Source organism: Dermacentor variabilis, chromosome 2, assembly GCF_050947875.1.
Source record: "Dermacentor variabilis isolate Ectoservices chromosome 2, ASM5094787v1, whole genome shotgun sequence".
NCBI lineage: Eukaryota > Metazoa > Arthropoda > Arachnida > Ixodida > Ixodidae > Dermacentor > Dermacentor variabilis.
The window spans coordinates 92,233,972-92,260,793 of record NC_134569.1 but is presented as its reverse complement, the minus strand read 5'-3'; the positions used below and the strand labels follow the sequence as shown (position 1 = coordinate 92,260,793).

The 26,822-nt window shown below is 42.2% G+C and overlaps 1 protein-coding gene across 2 annotated transcripts; it reads left to right on the top strand.

The window, feature by feature from the left end:
- The first annotated feature begins 126 nt into the window (after nucleotides 1-126).
- ThrRS (threonine--tRNA ligase) lies at nucleotides 127-25,997 on the top strand. Of its 2 annotated transcripts, none has more exons than XM_075681312.1 (17): nucleotides 127-246; nucleotides 618-656; nucleotides 1,761-1,942; nucleotides 3,194-3,309; nucleotides 5,658-5,905; nucleotides 6,650-6,793; nucleotides 15,468-15,614; nucleotides 16,355-16,453; nucleotides 17,313-17,408; nucleotides 17,499-17,569; nucleotides 19,053-19,215; nucleotides 20,654-20,791; nucleotides 20,882-20,959; nucleotides 21,132-21,232; nucleotides 22,002-22,103; nucleotides 22,890-23,077; nucleotides 25,815-25,997. In XM_075681312.1, the coding sequence occupies exons 1-17, from the start codon at nucleotides 190-192 to the stop codon at nucleotides 25,955-25,957; spliced, it is 2,112 nt and encodes a 703-aa protein (XP_075537427.1). In that variant the 5' UTR covers nucleotides 127-189; the 3' UTR covers nucleotides 25,958-25,997. The 2 variants fall into 2 exon arrangements, with proteins under 2 accessions (XP_075537427.1, XP_075537426.1); XM_075681311.1 differs by having other exon boundaries at nucleotides 236-368.
- The last annotated feature ends 825 nt before the right edge of the window (nucleotides 25,998-26,822 follow it).

Below are 26,822 nucleotides of genomic sequence, written 5' to 3'. Positions count from 1 at the left end.
ATTGAATAGAACCGTTCGTCAAGACTGCAAAAGCTTGAAGCTGTTGCGGCGGCCGAGATAAACGCCACGAAAACGAAACTGAAACATTATGCGGTTTGTTGTCGACTGCGAATCGGCTTCGAGTTGTCTGGCCAGGCAAGTTTTAGATCCTGTTTCGCACCTTTCGCACGATGTTTTCTCTTTTGCGTCATGGCGGCCAACGTGTCGGACCAAGTTGAAGCGATGAGTTTAGGCGACCACGAAAAGGCACGAACAAACTAAACAGTCACTTTATTCCTCTCGTGTTTTGTTCGACAATGCGTTTGCCTTTGTGTTTCCGCCTAGCGAAGCGCTGTGGTTATCCTGCCTTGGTTCGTACGAAGAGCAGGGTCTGTGATGTTCCCTATCGTCACACGACTAATTAAACATTAGTTCATTCATTTGTGCGGCGCATGCCCGCGGTATTTCTTAGCAGTGTAAACGTAGCACGCATTTTACATTTTAAGGCTCCTGCACTTAATTTTACTTGGCTACGATACGAATGTCAACCGTGTTAACGCAATTTTGTAGCGGTATTGCCGGAGTGCGCCGGCACCCTTTGTGCACGTATTGATCGTTTACTTTTGTTGTTTCTGCAGGTTGCCGCAAAAGCGGAGTCGAAAGCTCCTGTCGCAGAGGTAGGGTATTGGGCTAATCTTTATTTTCTTTTTTCAATATAAGCGACGCACTGCGTCCATGCGATCAGCGCTCTTCGACATGGCATGTGCTCCCAGTTGATCATTCACTTTGCTATCTTTTACAAAAATCCTGCAAAATCAGTCATTGACAGAAACGTCGGTAGTTGATACTGAGGTGCGCTTTTCTCCTGCTTATATTTCAGCTGATATTACAGCATTCATCTGCAGATGTTTGATTCTGGTATTTAAGCTGTGTAAAAAACTTTTGTTTGAAGCAAATCCTTTTTATTTCTTTAAACAGTTGCCTTTCTTTTTTGACAGATAAGCCCACTAATGTTGCAGATGTTGTGCAGTATTTCGAGAAAATAGCGGAACTCTTCGAAAGCGCTGACGTAAACGTGCTGTGTCGTCGTTCTTGCGTGCTTGCTGTTATCTTTGCGACTGTCAAGAAGCATCGTCAGTTCCATTCAGTCTTGAGATACTCAAGGGAGCTCAGCAACCGTACAGTTTTCTTCTGATGGGATTGTTTCTCAACAATCAAGATCTTAGTGTTTCTTTGTTCAAGGTTACAAATGTAGTAAACAACAAATAAAATCAAAACGCCCAGCTCGAAAGTGACATTGGTTTAGTATCTAGAAGGAATGTATGACGCTTGGGCGCTTTAAACACAAAAGAGAGCTGTATGCTACCCTAAACTTTTGGATATGCCCTCTTCATTGCATTAACCCTCAGGTGAGAGAATGCAAGCACCGTGCTGTTTTCCAGCTGCTTCTGAAACTGCTATTTTCAAGTTATGCCTAAACTTTCTTTTTTTCTTCATAATTTAGAGCTATTCTTGTAATGAAATTGTTTGCTCATAAAATGTCACCCTCCAGGCTTCTCACGGTGCTAGTTGCATTGTATGAAACCCCGGTTGTGACGGCCACATTTCGATAAAGGTGAAATGCAAAAATGTCTGTGCACCACGCATTGGGTGCACATTGAACAAACCAAGGTGGTCAAAATTAATTCAGAGTCCTCCACTACGGTTTGCCTCATAATCAGATTATGCTTTTGGCAGGTAAAACCCCAAGAATTAATTCCTTTTTCTTTTCATTATGGCAGCTGAAGCCATGGCCAGCGTTCATTGAAGAACGTATCCGGCTGTGGGATGAACTGAAAGCACGCTATGATAAAGAGCTAGCAGCTAAGACCAGCGTACCCATCACAGTTACACTGCCTGATGGAAAGCAAGTGCCTGCAGAGTCATGGAAGACTACCCCATACCAAGTTGCTGCTGGCATAAGGTACGGTACATGCTAGCTACTTATCTAACCACATTGAAATGCAGCGTAGCACACCATTTCTCTAGAAGTGTTGTCTGTCTTTATGCTATCTATTTGTTTTGTATTAATCGTTCAAAGCACTAAGGCATTCAGTTTATTAAAAATAGGGCACAAAAATATAAGCAATCCTTTTAGTTAATTGATTAGGCTGTCATCGTAACTGATTCACATTTTATAGGCACTTAAGCTAAGCTAACCATTCTTTTGTTTGCTTTTGTTAATATTTTTGGAAATGAAATTAAAGAAAAATAAACATTGGGCAGTAAACGTTTTACATGCAACTAAGTTCAAACTCGGAAGCATGCTGCTGTTCTTTTATGAAGCCTAAGCATTTCCTTGTTTTATTTGGAGTGTGTGGAACATGTTTCAATTCCTTGCCTCATGTGCAACAAAGTGTAATTGTTTATTGCACAGTGTGCAAAATTCACATAGTTAATCATAGTGTGTTGACGGCTGAAGAAAGGAGATGGTTTAGGTGCATTTTGCTTGCATGTAGTTATATTGTTCATTTTCAAGCCCCCACTTTGACCTTCACTGGAGTGTGCATATGTTTTGATAATACTAAAGCCAAAAAGAGGAGGGGGACAAAACACAATTTTATATGAACTACAAAGATGTGATTAGCGAAAACCAGCCTTGTTCTGGTGTCGGTGAAAAATCCTCAGACGTTTTCTCAAATGATTGTCATGTCATACCTTCCAGTATTCGCTTCCGTCCAGTCTCTTGCTCACAGCTGTATGTCGATGCTGCAACCTGTATTTTCTATTTTCTTCAACTCTAGACAAACGCCCCTTCTGTGGCTTTCATTTTTTTTTCCTGTATTTCACTTTTTGTTGTTATTTAGCTAAGACCATATAACATTCCTGCAGCTTACTGTGAATTTTTGGCCATGATACTATGTTGGACGTACATGGTTAATGATGTCTGCATGGTTTCTGTGTCGTTTATGCATGACAGATCTGTCCTTATTAGACAGTAAATTTGTTGCACCCGTGATAGGGGAATTTCACCAGAAATATAAAGTGATATTCTGTCATGTTTATAAAGATAGCTGCAGCATGTTTTTTCAGATGTTTCTTCTTGTAAGGATACATAATCACATCTGTGTCATCCCAATGAGGCCTACCAATTATTTTCATTGCATTGTTTAATTATAGCTGTTTTACAAAGAGCTGCCATTCACAATTTGCCTTTCTGGCTTTCCAACTGCAGCAAGGGACTGGCTGACAATGTTGTTATTGCAAAGGTAAACAAGGTCCTTTGGGATTTAGATCGTCCCCTTGAAGAGGATTGCACCTTGGAGCTGCTAAAGTTTGATGACAAAGAGGGTGAGTCAACCCTAAGATAAAAAATGCTACTCGTACATGAGGCAAAATTTGCAACGAAAGATGCCAGTATGTATACATTTGGTGCAAATTTGGTCCAAGTTGATTTGTTGGTTACACAGGTACGAGGGCTTACCTGAACTCTTGGGGCAACATTCACTATGAAAACATTGTAGATGAAAAAAATATGAGATCTTATTTTGTTGCCAGTAGAAAAACAAAGAACAAAAATGGGTAAGGATATATTCCAGTACATCGGTAATAATATCTAACACATGTTTAAAGGGTCTAATCTGTAAATCATTTGTGTGACAGCAGGTGCTGTTTCTTTACAGACGAGAAAGCATTAACAACTTCATTGGCCGCTGTTGACACCAAAAATGCGCTTTCAGGGGACTTATCAGTTAAGTATGTAGTAGAAGCCGGATTGTGCACTTTCTTTGGTAAAGATACAAAGTAGTCATTGAACACATATTCCAAATTTGCCTTGCAATTAGTGTCACCATCTAACACAAGCTCAGTAGGCCTGAAGTCGTCACTGCTATGGCCAAGAAACCTATTCTACTACAAGCTAATTTTGATTTATTAATTACATCAGTGTTGAACAGGTTGTTTAGGTAGTTTCTCTTTTAAAAACGTAAGAGACTGTTAACTTTATTCCTTTGAACTTTGGAACGTTTTAATGTGTCTTCATTCTTATTTTTTAAGAGAGTTCAAATAATTTATTTTTACATTTTATTTCCCAGAGGCAAGTCTTAGTCAACATAGGTTTCTTGGCTGTGCGCATGCTTGAATTGTTTATGCGGAAACCACTTCTTATAAGCCCTTTTGAGTTTATCATGAAAACAATTATACACAGCCTCCGATTTCTGCTGGTGAAATACGTCCTAATAAGAATTGTATTCCCATTTCAACCTGGAATGGTTGCTCTCATAGCCTTACTGCACTGCAACTATGCAGATAGTTAAATAAATGTTCTGACTGTAGCACAAATATGCGCAGAAATTATTCTTGGTGCCGTAGCAGGGTGATTCCCATACATACGATTCCCATAGGGAAGTGCAGTGTCCCTATACATGGAACCTTATACATGAAGCAGAAAAACACAGATAAATGGCCCCTTGAGCAATCCCCATGAGCAGCCTATAAATTGTTGCAGAAGGTTCATTCCACAAAAATAAAAATGCATATTCATGCAACAGGTGACACACGCAAATGATCGGTAGTGTTGCAGCAGTAGAAAAATTTGGCAAAGAGGAGGAGCACATGGCATTAACTTGTATGCTTTCAAACCGCACAAAAAGAACTACTCTTTGGAAGCCAGTTATATAACCCTTGCTTTAGAATGGCAATAGGGAGCACTACACAGGCTCGGGATAAGTAAACAAGTTTTGAAGTGGGCCTGGGTTGGATTCACGCTTGGCTCAAATCTTAGTTGGGCCTGTAATAGGCCCAGATGTGCTATTTGTTCTTTCTTGCACTGTGCCGGAACATCTCAACTTGAGGGAGAAAAAAAAAAAAAGACTGCATTGTATGTGTCATGCATGCAATGTGCTTAATACTCTACATGTTGAATTAACAGTAGAGAAAGCCTACATTCACTCCTATTGCAACACACATACCACTGTATATTATAAATTTATATTACTGCCATGTTTATTGGCTCAAGTTCAAGCATCGTATGTTGCAATGGTTCATTATACTTATTTTTAAGATGCCAAAAAACCACACACAGTACACAAGAGAGAACAATGGGATAGAGCACCTGTATAGGTATAATGAATCAATACCAACTTGCCCAGCAAGAAGTTCTCATTGTAAAGGTTCTTTTGAGAATCAAAAGTGAGATGAAATGGCTAGTGGTGAGTACATGAGTAGTAGTCACCTCCTTCGCTATATATTGCGGTGATATATATTTGGCAAAATGTGTGGGCCTTCATAATGTACTGCAACACACAAACTTAATGAATAGACAATGTATCTTTTTTCTATTTTGACTGTTCATTTGTCAGCAACAACCTTGGTGGAAAACCTGACATAGTCAGATCTACCTTTAGCACATAATTGTGTGCGGCTGGTATCTTAACATCAACCCAGAACTTGATTATGGTTTGTTTAGGATCAAAAGCTGACTGGTCCAGCCGTGCCTGGTTCGAATATTTTGAGCTTGGGCCAAATGGGGGCCAGCTGTAACACTATGAGACTGGGTTTGGATGGGATGTGCATGGACACTTTCAGGCCCGGACGAGAAAAAAAATTGCCTGGGCTGTGCTTTAACGACAATAGACAGGGCACCAATTTATTTGTGTGTAAAACCATCTATTATCTATTTTTTGCCACTGCTTGTGCAGGAGAACAGGTGTTTTGGCACTCCAGCGCGCACATTCTTGGAGAGGCATTGGAACGCCTGTATGGAGGGTGCCTGTGCTATGGACCACCCATTGAAGGGGGCTTCTACTATGATATGCACGTAGACCAAGGGGGTGTGTCGGCTGTCGACCATCCATCAATCGAGACACTCATGCGCAACATTGTCAAGGAGCGGCAGCCCTTTGAGCGCTTGGAGCTGGCGAAAGAAGACCTGCTCCGTATGTTTGAGGTCAGGCTGCACGAAGTGTTGACATCGTTTGTTGTATGTACTTCTGCTTACCAAGATGCTCTTTCTTCAGTCATTGCCCAAGATTTCATTGTTCGCTGCCAAAATAACACAATTGTGCAGGAAAAGCTCATTCTTCTATTCATATCTGACATAATTTTTATAGCTTATTATGCCTTGATTTTGTGCATTTGCCCAACAGGCTTTATCAAGCCTTTGTGTGGCAACCCTTAATAAGGCTCACAACAAGCTACTCCTGAGTATGACTGCAACTTCTGTTGTGTATAAAACACATTCTTTCTGAAGTTTTCCTTACACGAGTCATCTGTAATGTTTGCATAGCCTGATATGAATGATTTCTGCAGTCCAGTCTCTTTTTTTCTTTGTTTTGAAGGCAATCATGTGAGGATATTGATCGTTCCAAATGTCATTGCCATGAGCTAGTTTACTTCATGTGGAAAGTGCTTACAGAAACGAGGTGAAGGCTGCAACTGCGTGCCCTCACAGTGCAGGCTATTCTTTGTTACTCAGGGTGTTATAAGGCTTCTGGAAGGTTGTAAAGCTTGAAGCAGTAGCTATAGCAGCATTCATAAATGAATAACTTGATACTGCTGCTGGTTAATATAACTTCGTGAAAAGTTTATAAAGCTTTACTTTTGTAGTGCCCTACAAAACTTGACTAATCATTGGGTACAGAAATGTCATTTTATGGCACTGTTTGACAAACCGGCTTCTGTTCGCATACAGTACAACCCATTCAAGGTGCGCATCCTGAAGGAGAAGGTGCAGACACCCACCACGACTGTGTACAGGTGTGGCCCCCTGATTGATCTCTGCAGAGGACCTCATGTGCGCCACACAGGAAAAGTCAAGGCACTTCAGGTCACAAAGGTGAAAGCCCATGATCGGCGTATGCAGCCATGTTCATATCTCCTCGCGTGTTCATTATTTTGTTGGCAATAGCTCACAAAATGTGTGTCTGTTTCGAACAGATCTGAAGAATTGCCTGTGGCAGATAGGGCTGAAAACAGCAGCTATTACCTGCATTAAAAAAGTTGGAAGTGTTCAGTTAATTACCAAGGCGTCATAAGTAACTTCATAATTAATTACTTTAGTGCTCATGTGGTCAATTTCAGAAATGATGCTGGTTTTATGTGGTCAAATCCAATTAGCAGAAACCCTGGAAGTACCACTAGTTTTGAATTATGTTATTCCGAACGTGCTGTGAAAAACATTGGTGTCCTAGTTAATATAGCTTTTCGGAACCCTCTTTGACACAGTGCAGGAAGAAAATTAGAATGCCAATGCAAAATTTGGCAAATTTTGGGGATGAATATTTCACAGCTAAAGCTGATCTTCGGATTTCTGCTTAGTGGATGTGACTCCGTTATTATCCAGCTACATTTCTGCTGTTGCAGTGTGTACCATAATGTAAGGGATTAAATAATAAATAATGAGAATGTATTAAATAACTAAATATACATTGTGATTTGTTCTGTAAGTAATGTTCGCTTCTTGAAGTAATCCACCTGCTTGATTTTCATCCTTAGCAAGTGCACAGCCTACCGTAACACAGCAAAGCATAGCAAGGCCAAGCAGCCCAAGTCTACTCTCAGAGCTGTCCCTTTTAAGAAATTTCTTTAATGAAAGCATCTGTGTGGCACAAATGTTTACTGCAGAGCCCATCCACCAGCATTTCTCTCAATGTTCCATGTGAAAACGGGTACTGCAGCCCATGTGCATGACTCTGCACATGGGCCATCCTCTGAAGCACACATGCGTCCTATCCTGGCGTGTGTCTTGCATTAGGCCTGGATTCGAACATTGAGATCCAAACTCAAATATCAAAGGAATGAATATATCAGGAAGACCCACATATAATATTTCTTTTTCCAAATATTCGAATGCATGTTTTCCTTCTCGTATTATATTTGGGTTGCAAGACTTTGCACATTACAGTTGAATCCCGCTAAATGAAATTGACGGGGTGTGCGAAAAATTTTGTTGTCACGGAAATTCGTTGTGATATAATCAAATGCATAGGCAACATGTGACTCGCTTATGCAAAAAGCAAGCTTTAATTAAAAAAAATTGGTCAGCTTTGCTTGTTTGCGCTTCTTGCCAAGTGATGGCACAATGCGACATGCGCATGCCACCAGCTGAGCCATTGCCTCCTCCTCGTCCTGGGACCTGATGCAACGCTTCATTGTATCTAATGCGTCTATAACCTGCGATGTTGTCGGTGGTCCGGGCTCACGTTGCGCGGCTGTTTCATCTTCGTCCGATAGAACACAGTCTTCCCAGACGTTCTTCAGGACTTTTTGGTCTGTCAATTCTTCGTGCACTACCACGCACGAGTCGGCTTGGATGCACTCGTTAGAATGTACATCAGTGGGCACATCTCCACTTTCCTGCAGGGCTGCCCACGCGGCTGTGACTTCATCAGACGGTGACCTGTCTCCATCGCTGCCTTTGTTCTCAGAGTCCACAGTCTCTGCAGTCTGCACAGTGAACCCAGCATGGCGAAAGCAGTTGCAGATTACGGCGCTTCTCCTTGCGCACCATAAAGCGGCAATCATTTGGAGCGCCATAAATAGGTCCACTTTTGTTTTGCGGCCCAACTGCGTGTTCAGAAGCAGCTTTTGAATAAGGTGCTCATGGTAGGCCCGCTTGACGCTCTGGATGACCCCTTGGTCGAGAGGTTGAATGATAGAAATGCAGTTCGGTGAGGAAAACCTTACGTTTTCCAGCTCAGCATACTCTATAATGTGGGCGAAACAATTGTCTAAAAGTAGACAAACCTTTCGGCCTTGCTTGCCCTTAGCACAGTCGAAGGCTTGGACGCACTTTCCGAAAATAGCCCGGGTCATCCACGCCCAAGTGTTAGCTACGTCCTTCACGGGAAGGCTCTGATCTCCTTTGAAGCAGCGTGTTTGGCACTTTTTCCGATGGCCAAAAATGGTCGCTTGTCCGAACTGTCCATATTAGCGCGCAGGACCGTGGTTATTCTCTTCTTACTGTGCTTGCCTCTGTGGCAGCGCAGCCCGTAAAATCCAGGGTCCTGGTGGACAGCATCTCGTAGAAGAGCCCGGTCTCATCGGCACTATAAATATCTGGTGGGGCATAGGCTTTCAGGATGCCTACGAGGCTGGCTGACATCCACGCAGTGGTGCCGAGGCGGCTTCACCGCACAAAACTTTGCCGATGATGCTGTGGCGTGACTTGAACCTGTCCAGCCAGCCTATGCTGGCCTTAAAGTCATCTATTGCTAGCATGCAGGCATAATACAGCACTTTTTGCTGGACAATATGACCACTAAGGGCGATTTTCTTAGCCTGCGTGTCCACGAACCAGGTGTAAACTGCCTTGTCCAAGGCCTTGTGCACTGGCTGAGCCACTTTCTTGTGCTTCGCTGACGTCCCTGAAGCTAGCGCTTCGGCTATAGCATCCTTGCTCTTCAATATTATCGAAAGAGAGCTCGCCGGAATTCCAAATTCTTCCGCAATGGCAGATATTTTCTTTTCAGCTTCAGCCTGGGCGATAACTAGAGCCTTCTCTTCTAGTGACGGAAACTTGCGTTTCTTTGTCAGCTGCGGCATGCTTCAGCTGATGATCCAATAGCTTCGAGAGACAGTGACGAAATGGCGTACAATCGTTCATAGTTAAGCTTGCGTCGCCCGAATACCTTGTCGCACCCTACTGGGATTTCACCTCGCAACCGCTACTTTGTATAGTAATTGGTGTTGTACAGCAGAGCCATTTTCACAAAACTTCGTAGAAAATGAATACTAATTAGAAAGACTATAAAAATAAAGTTATTACGTGTACATATGTTATTTGTATGCACACAATTTTCCTAACCCATATGACCCAAAACGTTTCCTCGAAGCTTGGATGCTCCTCCATAAGAGCGTGTTGCATCGCCATCACCAATGTGGCATGGCGGCTTTCTGTTTTGTTTACGTTGCGTTATGACCCGAGCAGCTCCACTTTGTGTGTGTGTCTTTTTTTTAATGCTATCAAAGTCGATAATTTGTCAAGGCATGAAAAAACAGTTTTATGGGCTTCAATGAGCTACAGTTTAAATAATCTTGCTCGCGTCTGCTCTGTAAAAACATTGTTGAAGTGAAAATGTGTCCGCAAAGTAGCTCGTTTTGGAGGGAATTTTGATGCATTGTGTTCTATGAGACATTGGCGGGGAATTAAAAAGTATTTTCGTTGAAAAAAAATTTCATTGAAATGGACTTCGTTGTGCTGGGATTCAACTGTATTCCATGTACCTAGTCACGGTTTTGGTTTTAAAGCATCTTAAGTAGCACGCACCTGTCACCATTGTCATCAGGAACTGCGATGGATGGAAGTGGAAGACTGAAACCACGAATGCCCGTGCTTGCTGGGCAGATACAGTTCCCAAGGCCTATGTACCGCATACTGTGCTGGCTATCATCCTTTTTCTCCACCACTGAGTGCAACTGAGACAGCAATTGAAAAACGATCTTGGCTTCCAAAACCATCATCGACAGTGTTGCGGCACAACAGTTCAGACTGATCGAAGGGAGCAGCTGGGTCTGCAGGAAGAGACAATGTTTCTGAGGTGATGAGAAACGTGGCTTCCCTGAAATCAATGAGGATTTGACAGCCCATGCATACATAGAGTGGCAATACTCTGTGCATCTTTCACTGAATGCCAAACTATCATGCTGCACTTCACACGAAGTTCTGCATATAGGTAGTAGCATGCTACGTGGTCGATGACTCTTTGTTGCATTGTGACCACATCTATCCCCGGCGGCAGCCGCTTTAGGCTTTCTTTCATTCACTGCAAGCAATCTTCTTCATGCTCCTTTCCAATTCTTACAGTGCAGAATGCGTGCATTACTTTCATGTATTTAGAGCATCATGACATTGAAATACACGTCTCAGGCCAGTAGAAGTTGGATGAGCTGATATATGAGATGCACTGGCTTCTGATTAGGTAGGTTCACTTGTCGCCGATGCGGAATATCAAATGCTCTGGATGGCACAGATGAGCATCTCTTGGTGGAACTCTCCAGCTGTGCATCATCGAAGAAAAGTGAAAGTAAATGAGCCAGCTGGATGGCTTTTATAAATACATGCTGCATAAGTGGGAATATTGTTCAACCCCTGACCTTGGAGAGGGGAAAAGGGGGAAAAAATATTTGCAACTGAAAAGTGCCAAAATACTCATTTTTATTTACTGCATCGCTCGTCCGTCATCCAAGCTCCAATATGCATGTCTGTTTTCGTATGAAAAGAGTACATGTGAATGGCACAAGTCTCAGTCGTCAGAGATATCTCCACTTTCATTAGGTGGCTACTTCTCGCTTTCAGCTTCCCACAGAGTGTTGTCATCAGTTCCATCAAAACCATTGCTGATAAAGCGCTTTCCTGAAATGCCAAACTGGCGCCCAGCAGCCATGTTGCCGTTGGCTTCAGCAAACTCCAGAACTTTAATTTTGAAAGCTGCTGAAAACTGGTGATGCTTTCCACTACAGTAAAACCTTGTTACGGGAACAGGGTAAGCCCTACACTTGCCATGTAATTTAGGCAATGTTTGTGTACATTTTTCTCCATAACTGAAGAAGTTATGATTCTTATAATATCATTGTGATCAGAAGCTTTTCCTCTTTTTACTGTAGCAGATTTATCACTTAATATTGCCATGCACTATCATCATTAATTTTTTGCTGCAGATACTTAATTATCACTCAGTACTAGGCATTAAATTTCGTGTTGAACGAAAGTATATAATTATACAACAATAATTCTGCTACAGTATATTCCCCAGTCTCTGATCTAAATACTGGCTGAAAATTACATTCTTAGCACCTGCGGTTGGTAAGATAAAGGAACACTTGCATTAAAAAAATAAGTTTTGAAATGATTGTGTTTAAAGTGGAAAAGGGGCTTTAATACAAAAGTACAATGAAAGAACAGCAAATTGATGAACCATTTCAATAGGCACCAGTCAGATACTCGTCACCACAATCACTTATTGTGGTTTGTGACGTCTTGCCTTCCGAGCCTCTCTTGTCGCCTGCTGTGCAGCCCTGTCAGCGAAGTACTGTCGACGAAGGTCAGTGTTGCGTAGCCCCTGCAATGTGTAGTGCCCTGGTGAAATTCCAGATGAGTTCAGCTCATTGACTCAGGCTATAGTTCAATCATTAAATGTGAGCACAGCATGAAGCGTGGATATTTTCAGTGTTTCATGTCCAACGAAAACATTTCTTGGAGCGCGTTCCCACGTGACATTGTTGAAAGACTCATAGGGGTTTTGCGTTTTCTCATGGAGGCATTTAGCAAGTAGCTCAGGGCTAGCCGCTGATAAATGTGCTTCACAGCCTCAAGAACTGCTGCTAGAAGGTGTTCCTTATGAACATATGGTTCACCATTCAAATGGGTTGTGTGGCATTTGCACCAGGTGTCAGCGTCCTTCAGGAAAAGGCCATGGGATGGATTTGTATGCGTTGATGCTGTGTGAAAATATGTGGCCGAGACAGCCTTTCACATGTCCTCTAAACTGCCTGTATTTCTTCTAATGGCCAAACCATAGTAGTTCTCGAGCCTATCACTGAATGCATCACTCAGACGTCCTCGGCCGGATATGCATTTCCCGTTTTTAGCCGCGGCTAGAGCTTGATTTGGCTGAGAAAGCATTTGTTGCCAGACAAACTGTTTTATTCCTGTTAAATCTGTAAAAAAATTTGGCTTCACTGTTTCGGAACATATTTAGCTGCCCGTGGATACATTCGGCAGAAGGCTAGGAATTGGGGCGTGGTGGACCACCGGGTTTCGGAATATGTATGTCATCTTTTTTGTGAAAAGCAGTCACATTGAGACAAATTAACGATTGATTCTTGTTCAGAAAAGGCTGCAGATTTCAAGGTTGTGCGAAAAACAAAAAATTATTTCTTTTTTTTCAATATTTTTGCCTACCCTGGTTTCCTTAATACGTAGTTGGCGGGAAACATGGATCAGATTCGCACTAAGTGATGTACTAGTTAACCAAAAATGGCAGATGAGCAGCTACAGACTTACTGACCAAAAAAAAGAATGTGTTTGGTTCTCACTCACACATACACATACAAGTTTTATTTGCTCTCATGCATTGGAGGCACATTACCTGGTACAGTCGCTGACTGATTTTTCGGACTCCAAAAATTCGGACATGCTCGATTATTCGGTCTGCTTTGCTGCACCGCCATTCTCCCCATAGACCATAATGTATAACAACTGCCGAATGTTCGGACACCTTGCAATCTCTCGTCTGATTTTTCGGACACTCCTTGAGCCAACTCGATCGAAAGCACCATGCACCGACTCGACCGGTGCATGGTTGGACTTGCTGAATGCCATTTTTGTTTTCAACGGAGCCTCCTTGCTGCCCCACGAAGTGGCGCTAGTGCAAGTCCCCGTTCATCATCATCATTTCTGCCTGGTTCGTGGCTACAGCAGTTCCGCTCTCAGCTTAGTAAGCCATGTCGAGACAATCCAGCAGATGATTTGTTTGTTTCTTCATGCATGACGCTGCGAGTAGGCCACATTTTTTTTTTGTGCGACTGGTATCGGCGTGATGGCGTGGTGATGTTTGCTTTGTGTGCTGTGCTGAGGTTGCGGTGATGCAACATGGCATACGGAAACATAGCGTCAAGTGTCTAATGTCACCGACAGTGCCCACGCAGGCTGTGCTGGGGAATGCCAGCAAGCGGGTGCCGGGAGCCTAGGATTTGTCGCCTTCCGATGTGCACCCTACTTACGCCAAAAGTGTTCTGCCAAGACCTGTGCAGTGGTTCCAGACATCGTCTCATTTGACACTTTCACAGGTGCTCACACTGCTGTACTGACATGCGCAGAACTCGATGACGGCGAGATCATTCGTCAGGTTTCTGCTGCACCGCCGGACGATGACTCTGAGTTGGAAGATTACGCACCATGTGCTACGCTGCCATCGCATGCGGAGCGTGCACAAGCAGTGACTGTGCTTTCAGCCGCCTATGGTGACCATACGACCCTCTCCAAGATTCAGGCTTATCTTATTGCGCGTAAACAGAACAGCGTGCAACGGCGCGTTCACGATTTCTTCAAGCCTACTGCCGAGCCCGAATAAGTGCGTGTAAATAGAGGATTTCTTTTTTTTTTTTTTTCTTAATCTGCTTTTTCGGACACCTGTTTATTCAGGCATTTCCGCATTCCCCGTGAGGTTCGAATAAACGGTCGGCGACTGTAGTCAAAATTAATCCATAGTTCCCCACCATGACGTGCCTCATTATCAAATCGTGGTTTTGGCATGTAAAACCTCAGAATTTAATTCAAGTTTTATTTGCAAGCAGGCAGCAAAATATATGATTTTTCACTTGCCACCGTAGCAGCCTTGCTGTGGCAACGGCATCCTCAAACTCAGCAAGGCCACAAGCCAGTTTGCTCTGCAAACCCCCTCATAAGGGTCAAAACACTAGCCGCGTCGGTTGCAGAAGGGCCACCATCCACATCATCCTCCATGACAATGATATGGAAGTACTAGAAGCTAAGGGAGGAGGAAACACATCATGGCTACCATGTTTTGACGTCGCTATCGATGACGATGGCAGTCAGGGAAAGGGCTGTGTGCTGCAATTTCACTATCTATGGTCTGCACGCACGACGTTTTGCCGATTCCACGCTTGTTCAGGCTGAAAAATGAAGTAAATACTATGCACTAACCGTTTGGCATGCATTAAGCAACTATGGTCAGACAGTACATTAGGTTCAATGGTGACAGTGTGTGGATTCACTGCAACTATATTTAAACCATAATTACTCATTAAGCATCTATGTATTAATGATGTTTTATTGTATTCATCTTGAATAACAGGCAATTGCATTCATCTTGAATAACAGGCACTACAGAACATGAATGCCACATTGACGACATTACACAGAAGTGGCAACGTGAATCGACGTTACAAAATGTGGTTACAAAGCGGTCGAGAGGATGTGGCCATGGCTATGTGTTCACGAATGTGCGCGCAGCAGGTTGCCATACGACAGCGCATAATCTGCTGAGCGCCGCTATATAAGCCATTTCTCCCCCTCTCTTCCTCTCCCTCTCTCTCTCTCTCATCTCTCTCTCTCTTTTTGTGATTTTCACTTGCTTTCACTTTCCATCAGTATGTCAGCTGCCAAGCCACAAGCTTTTTGTGGCTTTGGCAGGGCCTTTTCTTTATGCTTCAGTGCGAAATAATAATTATATTATTAATATTATCATCATTGTTATTGGCATTATGCAAGTGTTGCTGGCATGTTAGTCACAAAAATGGGCGAGCTAGCTAGTTGCTGTTGTATCAGAAGACAGTAAAGTTTTCTTGTATGCTATTGGTCATCTCCTAACGTTTGCTTCACAAGCATAGCTGAAATGTCCAATACAGCTCTCGGGTACCGTGGTAACCTTTCAGATCTGTTGAATCTCTCTTGTTGGAAGCAGAATGATGTTCATGTTGTCTGCCAGATTAGTATGACTTTGTGGTTGCACATAATGAAAAAAAAGATGCTCTCCTATCCTGTCCAGAATTCTTCAGCTTACTGGGAGGGCAAGGCAGACGCAGAGTGTTTGCAACGAGTGTACGGCATTTCCTTCCCCGACACTAAGCAGCTCAAGGAGTGGCAGCGTTTCCAGGAGGAAGCCGCCAAGCGGGACCATCGCAAGATTGGCCGGGTTCGTGCACTTTCTGAAAGAGCCTTATTGAGTTCATGTTGATGTTGCTTCCTTTTTTCTTTTTAGCACATATTGTTCTGAAAGTGCCCTTGCGTTCTCCCAGTCAAGTGACGAGCAACAGTGACATAGCTTCCAGTGCTGGCTGGCATCATGTTAACTTCACACCAGAACCAATAGCCAGTGTTAGAAGCTTCATCATACAAATACTATAGGGCAGGAGTTAAATTTAGTGCAGTTTAGTGAGAGAATGGGACCAGCGTTTTAGTTGCGAAGCTTCATCTATTAGTTATTAGAAATCTACACCAGAAAATGTTTAAAATAGCGTCCCCAAACGACTTTGCATGCCCTAAATCCCAAAGTCCGTTGTACGCTTTTTGCATTCTTTTGTACTCCCATCCAATAGTGTCCCCAGACTTTGGGTCCCCTATTTCTAAAGCTCCCTATCTACACTGACACTGGAAAAATTTCATATGAAAGCACTTTTTTTATGATGGGTTATTGCCAAGAGTCAGTCCATTACACTGGTGCCGTGCGGAAAAGAATGCTTGCTGAGCAAATCCAACGCTGCGAGTGCTACTGCATTTTGGCATCTTCCAGTGCTCACCGCTCTGCTAACATGTTGTACTTTGTCTTCCTGCCCGATTGTTTTTGCTCCTGCATAAGAGTTATGGCATTTCATAGCCTCCTGCCTCTGTGGTGCTTGGCAATCATAGTTTTGTGCTCACGGTTTTCCTATGTAGGAACAAGAGCTCTTCTTCTTCCATGAACTAAGCCCTGGTAGTTGCTTCTTCTTGCCCAATGGAGCGCACATCTACAATACCCTCGTGGATCTTATCAAGGTGAGTCCAGTGCCTTCCTGCATATCTTGACACAATACACGATAAAACCGTTTTGAAAACATTGTGTTTACAACGATTATAAACCCTGCTCACATTCATAGATCCCCCTCCCCCTCACTTTTTTTTTTTGCTGGCATTGGAGCTGGATGCGCAAATATTAGTTACCTTATCTGCAAAAATATGTCGCCTCTTTCATTTTTTTTAAATTGTGTGTTTGCTTATGTATTTGAGAAAATAGTTCACATTATTAGTTCCCAAATTTATGCTTCAAAAATGTGACAGGCCCGGCCATGAGGCCAAAGTCAGTTTGTAGTGCGTGTACTTTTTGATAAAGAAAGGTTTGGTAAAAATTGCCACCACAGGGGTAGCATGCCTTACTTCATGGTGTCAGTGCACTAGGCAACGGACTTCTAGGCTCCCCTTTGCTTAACATTCATTGTAGCTATAGACAGTCAACCTCAACTTATTATTATTATTATTATTATTATTATTATTATTATTATTATTATTATTATTATTATTATTATTATGTGCTCTGAAGGCTATTTACAGCTATTTCAATATTTTAGCTGTGTCTCTGATGCTAACAAATTGTTTACTTTAAATTCTCATGGCTGACCAACCTCCTCTCTACGATAGCTCTTTTTGATTACATGCGATAGAACAGAGCAGTGAAGGGGACGTGTTTGGTATTCTGCTTTTTTATATATGGCATTGTTACTTCTATCATTCCATGCTGTTCAATACTCCATTTTTTTAAAAAAAAGCTACTTTCCTTGTTGACCATTGCTTGAAATGCAGCTAACTGGAGCCTTTTCTGAGTGGCATAAAAAATAACATTTCAACTCCTGCCTTGCAGTCTGAGTACCGAAAGCGAGGATTTCAGGAAGTTGTCAGTCCAAATATCTATAACAGCAAGCTCTGGCAGACGTCCGGACACTGGCAGCACTATCAGGTAATTGTGCTACACTGCAGCTGCCTGCTCACATTGTGTCTTGTATAGCATTTCTTAATTGTGTCATCATTACTGTATTATTTTTTTTAGGACAACATGTTCTCTTTTGATGTCGAGAAGGAAAAATTTGCCCTGAAACCAATGAACTGCCCAGGGCACTGGTAAGAATCCTCGCTTTCCCTTTTTACGTCCTTGTAAATTTTTTAAGTTCAGTTTATTTCAATTTTATACAAAGAGAGGAGCAAGAGCTAAAGGCTGTGGGGCCTGACATCGGCTCTTCTCTTTTCATAGTAGCAAGTTGGGCCAGTTTGTAGGTAGCCATTCACAATAGATGACACAAGCTGAAACAGTCATATCATAAGAAACCAACAAACACTGACACCAAGGACAACACAGGGGAAATTGCTTGTGCTTAATAAATGAAATAAAGAAACGATAAATTAATGAATTAATTGTAGCAAGAGTAATTGTAGATCGCAGGGAGAGGCCTTCGTCCTGCAGTGGACATAATATAGGCTGATGATGATGACGATGAAATTAATGGAAATTAAAATAGGTGAAATAACAACTTGCCGCTGGTGGGGAACGATCCCATAACCTTCGATCCCGCAATCTACGTTAACCAGGCCCCCTCGGTTAACCCCCTTCTCGTTTACAAGCTGAAACAGGTGGCAAGAAATGAGTCCATTTTCTATGCCTTTCTTTGTCGTCATTTTCCAGTTTGCACTATGCGTCATGGATACAAACCTAAAGAGCAAAAAAGAGAGGAAACCAAAACAAAAATAGAAATTGAAGGATTCAGGGCAAGATAAATAGCTTTTCTCTTCATTTGCCCTGTCAAACAATAAGAAAGAGTGATGCAAGCATGCAACTTGCAAGAGCACAAGTTTTCCCATGCTTCACGTCCCACGCATGGTTGCGAGGCCATGAAATGAGCAAACATATTTGGTGTTCATCTAAAACCGGGGCTCTGTATTTAAAAACACTTCTCAAACATTTAAAAATTTCATAGGATTTCGTATGGCTACTGTGCTTTGGAAGTGTATGTGTAGTGGCAGAAATGTAAGTTTGAGACTATTCCGGCCATGGAGGCCAACACCCGTGTATATAGATTTAGGTGCAGGTAGTCCAAACTTCCAGGTGGTCCAAATTTCCTGAGACCCCACTATGGCGTGCCTCATAATCAGATCGTGGTTTTGGCGCGTAAAACCCCATATTTTTTTATTTTTTTTGCGACTGGTGTCTTTAAAGCTGATAACACTGTACGTGGCACTACTGGAGCATTCAAAAGCTCCAGTAACAAATATGGTGCAGCCCATAAAGGCCAAATTCATCCTAATTGTTGTGTCCCTTGAGTTTGTAAGGGCTAAATGGTGTTGCAGGCTTTCGCACCGACTCATGTCTCAGGCAAGGTAATAAAGCACAAGTCATTCTTTCTTTTAAAAAGAAAACATGATTTCTAGTGCATCACTAAATTGAACTTATCGGGCTACAAACACACAACAGAGTAGCCTTTGCCCTACATGCAAAGTAATGTGCAGCGTATTTATTGTTGCAGATATTTGTCCATTTTCTCAACCTCAGTCACATTAAGGCATTACAGACATCCTTTATTTTACTTTCCTTTTTTTATCTCTCACTCAGCCTTATGTTTGATGTACGTCCTCGTTCGTGGCGGGAGTTGCCACTGCGAATGGCTGACTTTGGCGTGCTGCATCGCAACGAACTTTCTGGGGCCCTGACAGGTCTCATAAGAGTGCGTCGTTTCCAACAAGATGATGCACACATCTTCTGTGCGCCCCACCAGGTGTGTGCCAGCAGCACATTACTTCACCAAATGCAGCCACGGCCATACTGCTCTTGCCTTGTTGATGCTGTTTTACAATGTTCTGAGATGAAGAATGAGTGGAAAATTAGTAAGCTAGTTCAATTGTCATGGGTAGGGAATGATCGGCATCACACTGTGTACCACTCATCCTACATTCTCAAGGCACAGGTGTCCTTTGTCTTGCTGTTCAGGTTGCATTTGTGTAAAATATTATGAGTCTGAAGTAGATTTACAAAGATCAAATTTGCATAAATTCAACCAATTTATAGTAAGGTGGGCCTCACAATCGTACTATGCCTATTCAAGAATTCTGCAGAAATCAGTCATTGAACCATTCAGTTCTATTGCAAAATTAACTGTTAACAATAAGTTGATTGGCTTTAAGCACAGTGGGCTTCTTGATGAATCAGGCTGTGGGCAAAAAATCCAGATTAGTACTGTATTTACATGATTCTAACACACCCCCAAATTAGCACGCATCCAATTTTCATGTGCCTAATTAAAGTAAGAAAATAAAACTGCACCTTAATGTAACATATGCCTGAATGTAATGTTTCCCTGTTTCAACACGGGCAGAATTTACTTTCATAGAGGGGGAACTTTTTTTGAAGTTTCCATAATGAAAGCAATGCATTGTCATCGCCATATCCACTTAATTGGCCACAAATACCCAGCATGGGACATAATTCGCGAGCGATCACTTTTATACGTAGTACTACTATCACTTCGCAAAATTTTACGTGGCTCTAAGTCTTCATAGGGCTTTTCGAAATATGGGACCAAGAGCATTCCTGGCACTCTGCACAGATAGCGAGCTTGGCACAGTGCCTGAAATACTGGCGGCTGTATAGGCCGATCCATCTGGTACCAAGTCATGCGAAACCTTGCGCAAGTTATAGCAGCCCCAAAAGTGATCATAGTCGAGCACAAAATGACAGCAGTCTTCAAGAAAATGTGCTCTGCCACCATCTCTTGATGGCAACGACACTGTGCCTCACGACTCCGACAGAAGGCGCATCCAATGTTTTTTCCCCTGAAAGAAAGGTGTGCCTTAGATTCGTATAAATACAGTATATCAAAGCATGCGACAGAGGATGAATGGGATAAATTTATATGCCACAGTCTGTTTTAACAAATGGAGAACGGCCATCTTCACCAATATGTGAAGGTGGCATTTTGCTGTAGTCGTAAAGCATAACTAGAACAATTGTATTCTGTATTTGCTTGTGTTTTTAGGTTCATGCACATTTACAGCAAGAGATGTAATGAATGTAATTAATTTTTTAGTGCCCGTGTTTGTTGTGTTCAGTTGTAGTGCATGCCAAATGAACTATTTGTGTGTGTGTAGCAATTAACTTTTTTTTTAAAGCGCCATAGCTTATAATGGCTATATGATATAACTTTTTTTTTAATGCAGATAGTTACAGAGATGAAAGGGGCATTGGACTTCCTGAAGCACATTTATTCTATCTTTGGCTTCACATTTGAGCTCAAGCTCTCCACAAGGCCAGAGAAGTACTTGGGAGACATTGAAGTCTGGAATGATGCTGAAAAGGCAGGTTTCTTCAATCGCTATAAATGTTTCTTTTTTCTGCTCTGTAGCTAATTTTCTCATACTTTGGTGCCTTCTCATCTTGTGTTACAGCAACTAGAGCAGTCTCTCAATGAGTTTGGTTATCCTTGGACCCTGAACCCCGGTGATGGAGCATTCTACGGTCCTAAGGTAGTGCTACATGATACAGAATTCCTTGTATGAAAGATTAAACTGCTGTATGAGTAATGCTGAGTGGTAATGTATGAAGGAATAAATTGCTGGTTACTTTTGTTTTTGGAAGCTACTTTATTCCTAGTCCTTTACATGCTTACTAACTCAGTGCACTTTTGTTTCTTTGCAGATTGACATCACAATCATGGATGCTTTGCGACGGCAGCACCAGTGTGCCACCATCCAACTCGATTTCCAGTTGCCCATCCGGTTTAACCTGAGTTACATTAGGTAGGAAGTTTAACTGCTTCAATTGTGGTCTCTGTATAGGAGCTAGAAACGTTTCAGCTGCTTGTACATATATGTCTTGGAGATTCATTGTACTGCAGAGGAAGCTGAGATATAATTTATAAACAGCTGTTAATTGGAGACCATAGTTTACTGGTTTGATTTTTGAGCTTCCATTGTTCTCAGCATAAGTGAGTAAAAATAAAAAAAGAGGGTGAGTGTTGAGGGTGAGAGGGTGGAGACAGAAAGAGAAAAAAAAATTTTTTTTTCATGTTTGGCAAGTTTTGGTGAACTGCACCACACAAAGCATGCTGCTTGAACTCAGCTGCAGTGCCTTCCGTAGAGTTTTGTTTGAAGCATACGGTTGACTATAGTATGGAAGTTTTTGCAAGTTAAAACTTTTTTATGGTGCTTTAGTTGCTTCTGAACATAGTATAGGTTATTATAATATTACAGGTTATATTTAAGCATACTGATTATTAACCTTCCCTTAATGGGGTAAGGGAAGGTTTGTCTGGTGGTAATTGGACGGGAGCTTTTTGAGTTTTATTTTTTTTTATTTTATTATTTTATTTTTTTATATATTTTTTATTTTTATTATTTTTATTATTTTAAGTTTCACTCAGGCATACGGGCCATTAAGTTTATTTGTGTTACTAGCTGTGATGTAATGCACCAGGCCATAACATTATTGTGCTGTTCCATTGTTTCGGGTGACTTGTCTACTTGGACGGTTGAAGATAAGTTAATCATTGTTTTCTCGACTCTGCAGTGAAAGTGGTGAGAAGATGCGTCCAGTCATCATTCACAGGGCCATCCTAGGCTCTGTAGAGCGCATGATTGCTATCCTCACCGAGAACTTCGCTGGAAAATGGTGAATTCCCTTATCCATCGTTCATTTGACTAATAGTATATGCAAGTCTTACATAGTCGAAGCTCTTATTTGTTACCATATGAATTACCATTACTTGCATATTTTATTTTACCCTACATACGACACACCTGTATATAGCCTGTGCACCCTGGTTATAACCTGCACTTCACTGGTTATGCAATGAAGAATGCTGTGCTTTGATAATTGAACAGCAGGTGATGAGACTGTGTAAAAAGCAAGTGTAGTGAAGTAAATGAGCAAAGGTTTCTATAGCTGCATGTTGGATAAGATAAAGCAAAGCAGCACACACAGTCCGAAAATGCATTATTTGTAAGAATGGCTGCCAGTGGCCTTTGAAAATTGCAGCATGCTATGCAAGCATGCTTTACAATTCTTAAAATTCCATTACATAATTTTAAAAAAGGAATTGAGGCTTTTTTTTTTACAATGGGCACAGCCGTTGAAGAAAGCAGCTCTGTCATAAACAGGTTGCTAATGTGTTTCGATGTCATTCTTTGTGTTCCAAGCATCACAGAACAAAGAACAATGCTGTTCATTTATGTGATGAATTATATTATTTTGTTCATGGGTGCTCATCATAACATAGCATTTAGGTTTTACACTAGCCCAAATGTGCTGTTGTGAGCAGTGATAAGGGAAAGAAGCAAACAATGGGACAATTGACAGTGGTGTGGCATTTAGTGACATTTTTGTGCTCATGTGATTGATGCAAAAGGAGGAGGAGGAGAAATTATGTTCATACTGAGTCACATGCCTCGTACACAGGCCTTTCTGGTTGTCGCCACGCCAGGTCAACCTGGTGCCTGTAGGCTCGGCTTATGACGAATACGCACTTCAAGTCAGAGACCAGCTGCGTGAGGCTGGTTTCCGCTGTGACGCTGACCTCGACCCTGGTTGCACACTCAACAAGAAGATCCGCAATGCCCAGCTTGATCAATACAACTTTATCCTAGGTGAGTTTTTGTTGTACTGTTCATAGTCTCGGTGCTTGCATCTCATGAGAATAAAAATAAGATGTTCCAATGCCTCCTTGCATTAGACCTCTTTTAATTATCGTATTGCCATTAACCCTTGAAGTGCCATGAACGAGCCTTACTTGGTTACATTTCTTTGTTTTTTCAAAAAATGCCAAGGATGAGTCTGTCTCGTCCGCATTTTTTGGTGCTGTTTCTAAGTACCAGTAATTGGCCAGGCTCCTTCAATATGTTTTGACGTTCTGGCAAGCTTCCTCTTTGGTCCGCTAGGTGGCCTACGGAGTCCATTCGTCCAGCAGCGATATTATAAATCGCGGCTGCCAGTCGCGTGTTGCTGCCCCCTTAGGCGTGTTCGTTCTTCAGAAATGAGCCTTGCTCATCTGACAGCAGTTTGTGGTCTTTAATCTGTCTACAGCAGGCAAAGAATGTCCAACACGGAGGTGTGTTGCCTGTTGAAAATGTCAAAGCAACACGGGCAATGAATTCCACAAAGAAACACGCTTATGGTGCAAGGAGCGTGGTGTGGGACTTTGCCTTGTACCACGTTTTGAGATCATACGAAAGCAACGTTGTAATCGTCCATAACTAATCTTAAAGAAATTTGACTTCTGGCATCTACAAGCCTTTCGCAACACAGGTTTGCTCAAAATGTACCTGTAGCATCGAGTGGTTGCGATAAAGCTGAACTCTTATCAACTGTGAGATTTTGGTCAGCATACAAGTTTTTGTTATTTCTTATTTTCAGGCACAAGTTGTAATTTACTACCCCTGTGTTATATACATATTTCAGACCTGCAAAAACTTGCTGTCCAGATGTGCAAAAAAAAAATATATATCTATATAAACTTGTCATTTCCTGAATGCCCTTTCTTTGTATTTTTTGCCTAAACTTAAAGGGTTAACAGCAGGAAATACATTTCGAATGCCTTATTCCCTGTTTCCAGTTATTGCCATCTTCTTCTACACCAAACAAGCATTTGTGTCAGCAGAAAGCGTCATAGAAAAAAGAATGTTTTAAAACACCTCTGCATTGTATGGCCACATAATTGTTTCTAGGAGCTTCATTTTTTGGCCTTGCATCTTACACTTTAATGAGGCAAAGTGCAAAGACAAGCTTCTAATCGCATATATTTGGGCATCTTTGAAGGGTTTTCAGCAGATGCTACTCTGGTGCTGCTTATTTCTGGACAAACACTACACATTATCTGAGTGGGATAAGAATGACATGTTTGTAGAGCAAGAGATAGATAGCTATGCGACTTTGACTTAGGGCAAAAGGTAGTTAAAAGGTACAATAGAGAACTCAGTTCTGACTTGTTTGTTATACAGTTAAACCTCGATTTAACGAACTTTGATATAACGAAATTCTCGATATAATGGAGTATTTAACTTTTCATAACCTCTTGTCCATAGAACACCATGTATTTAGAACCTCGATATAACGAAGTATGTTTGTATGCAATTTCAATATAACGAAATTTCGCTGCCACTGCAAGGGAATGCCGAGACAATAAATGGAAACTTCCATGGACACAGATGGTCAAATGATTGAATTACAAGCGGCTGCTTGCAAACGCACTTCTTCAATCGCAGCCGCCTGACAAGAATGACCACCAAAGTGGAGCCTCATCAAGTTCCGTGTAAAAATCCAAGTGCGATGGGACCCTATCGCGCCCCACGCACTTTGTGCTTTAGGTGCGAGTGAAAGTCTGCGAGGGTGAGACAAGAAAGATGGTGACTTCACGAGTGGCGCCTTCACGTGCGAGCTAAGAGAAAGAGGGGGAAGGGAGCGAGCTCGCGGTAATGCAGTCAAGCACGAGCGATGGGGCGGGGGTAAGTGGAATGCGTCTCGATTTCTGGCCCACGTCTGGGCCGTGGCTGCGCACGGCTGTAAGCGCGGTTGAGTGCATACGCAGCCACTACCGCGTGTGCGAAGAGTGGGCACGCTGAGATAGTGTGGCACCATGTGAACTGCCTACCCGCAAGTTTTGTATTGGAGAGGCAGACGAAGCCTTTGCTCCTTGCCGTCACCGCTTTTCCTGATAGCGTCGACCCAGTGCAGGCGGACACTATCATCCGTGGAGGCGGAGTGCACGCAAAAGCGTGGCTGGCTTCGTTTAATTCGTACCGCCAGTGTGAAGATATCATCGATGTACGTTACATAAAACCGTATCATTTGTCGCCAACTTCAAGTTTATCAAAATGAATTGTTTTCTCATTCAAATTTGCTTTCTTCGATTGCCTGATAATTTGGAAAATTCTGCGGCCGCTTTCCATGCAAGAAAAATCGATCAGCGACTGTACTTATTTGCATAAAAGGTTGAAATTCATACGAAATTTCGTTATAACGAAGCTAATTGCCGGTTTTACCAACTTTGTCAGATCGAGGTTTAACTGTATTAGGATTATCCTGTAAAATCATGTAAACCTAAGTGGTTTTTAAGCCAACAGTATAACTTGTGAACTTGCAGCTGCACTAGCTTTGACCCTTTCAGTAGCACATTTGCTTCAAATGTGTGCTTCCAAATTTACTTTAGATATTCTCTTAGACACATGGTGTAAAAAGCCTGTTGCAGAGATTGTTTCTATCCTGCTCCATTCTTTTCTCTCTTTCTTTTTGCATACTTACCTTTGGTATGTACTCTAGGTTGGTGTACGATAAGCAAAGAGCTTTCAGTTATTCATACTTTTGTAACTCACTTCTCATTATTTGCAGTTGTCGGTGAAAAGGAGAAGACATCTGGAACAGTGAATGTCCGTACACGTGATAACAAGGTGCATGGAGAGTTCTCTTTGAGTGACCTTGTGGAACGCCTCAACCGCCTCAGGAGAGAATTCCTCCCTGATGACAAGTTTTGAATAAGTCATGAGTGGCATTAAATGCAAATTTTGTTGTGAACCGAGGAGCACATGTTTGCAAACTTTTTGACACTTCAAGCTATAATAGAGGAGCCCATTCTTAAACTTAAGAAGATTCCAGACTGGCAGCTGTCTCGGAGCAGCATGCATTGTTCGTACGCAGAGACATTTGCTTCCTTTTGTGGCGTGGTCGTATCATGTATATAGTGAAGATTAGAGCAGTTCCTCAAAGAAACAAGTCTTGTAGGATGAAGTTCTGCTTTATGTATACTGCCACATGCTTTTGAAACCTGCCGTGGCAGCCTAGAGGCTATGATGTTGCGCTGCTAAGCACATGGTCGCGGGATCAAATCCTGGCCACGGCGATCGTATTTCGATCGAATAAAATGCAATAACGACCGTGTCCCATGCATTGGAGGCATATTAAAAATCCCCTGATGGTCAAAATTTATCTGGAGTCCCCCCACTATGGCAAAAAGATAAACAGATGTCTTGCTAATGCAGTTCATGCCACTTTTCCTAACAGACTGTTTTATTGAAGGCACTGCCAGTTTGCGATCACAGCGCCGTCTATCGTCCCGTGCCATGCTGGTATGTAGGATCGCGCTGGAGGGTGCAAGGCGAGCGTGCTGTTGTCGACGAGTGGCAAGTTCTTGCGCTTGCTCGAGAGGTGTTAACAAGTTGTTTGGATAGGGAAACTTCTTAGCATGTTGTCACTAAGCTTTTATCTTCAATGTCACCGTAATATCAAATGGCGACGAGCCCAGAAGCGCTCCCACAGCTCTGCCCATGATTGAAATAGGAGGCGAGTCGAGTCTGAAAATTGTCGGTACGTAATGTATACATGCAATAATGTGTTATTATT

Bases quoted from the DNA above. Each gene is read 5' to 3' on its own strand.
- ThrRS (XM_075681311.1), top strand. From the start codon at position 297: ATGCGTTTGCCTTTGTGTTTCCGCCTAGCGAAGCGCTGTGGTTATCCT. The intron at 369-617 runs GTCTGTGATGTT...TTGTTTCTGCAG, and splicing joins TGGTTCGTACGAAGAGCAGG to GTTGCCGCAAAAGCGGAGTC. The intron at 15,615-16,354 runs GTTCGTGCACTT...TTTCCTATGTAG, and splicing joins ACCATCGCAAGATTGGCCGG to GAACAAGAGCTCTTCTTCTT.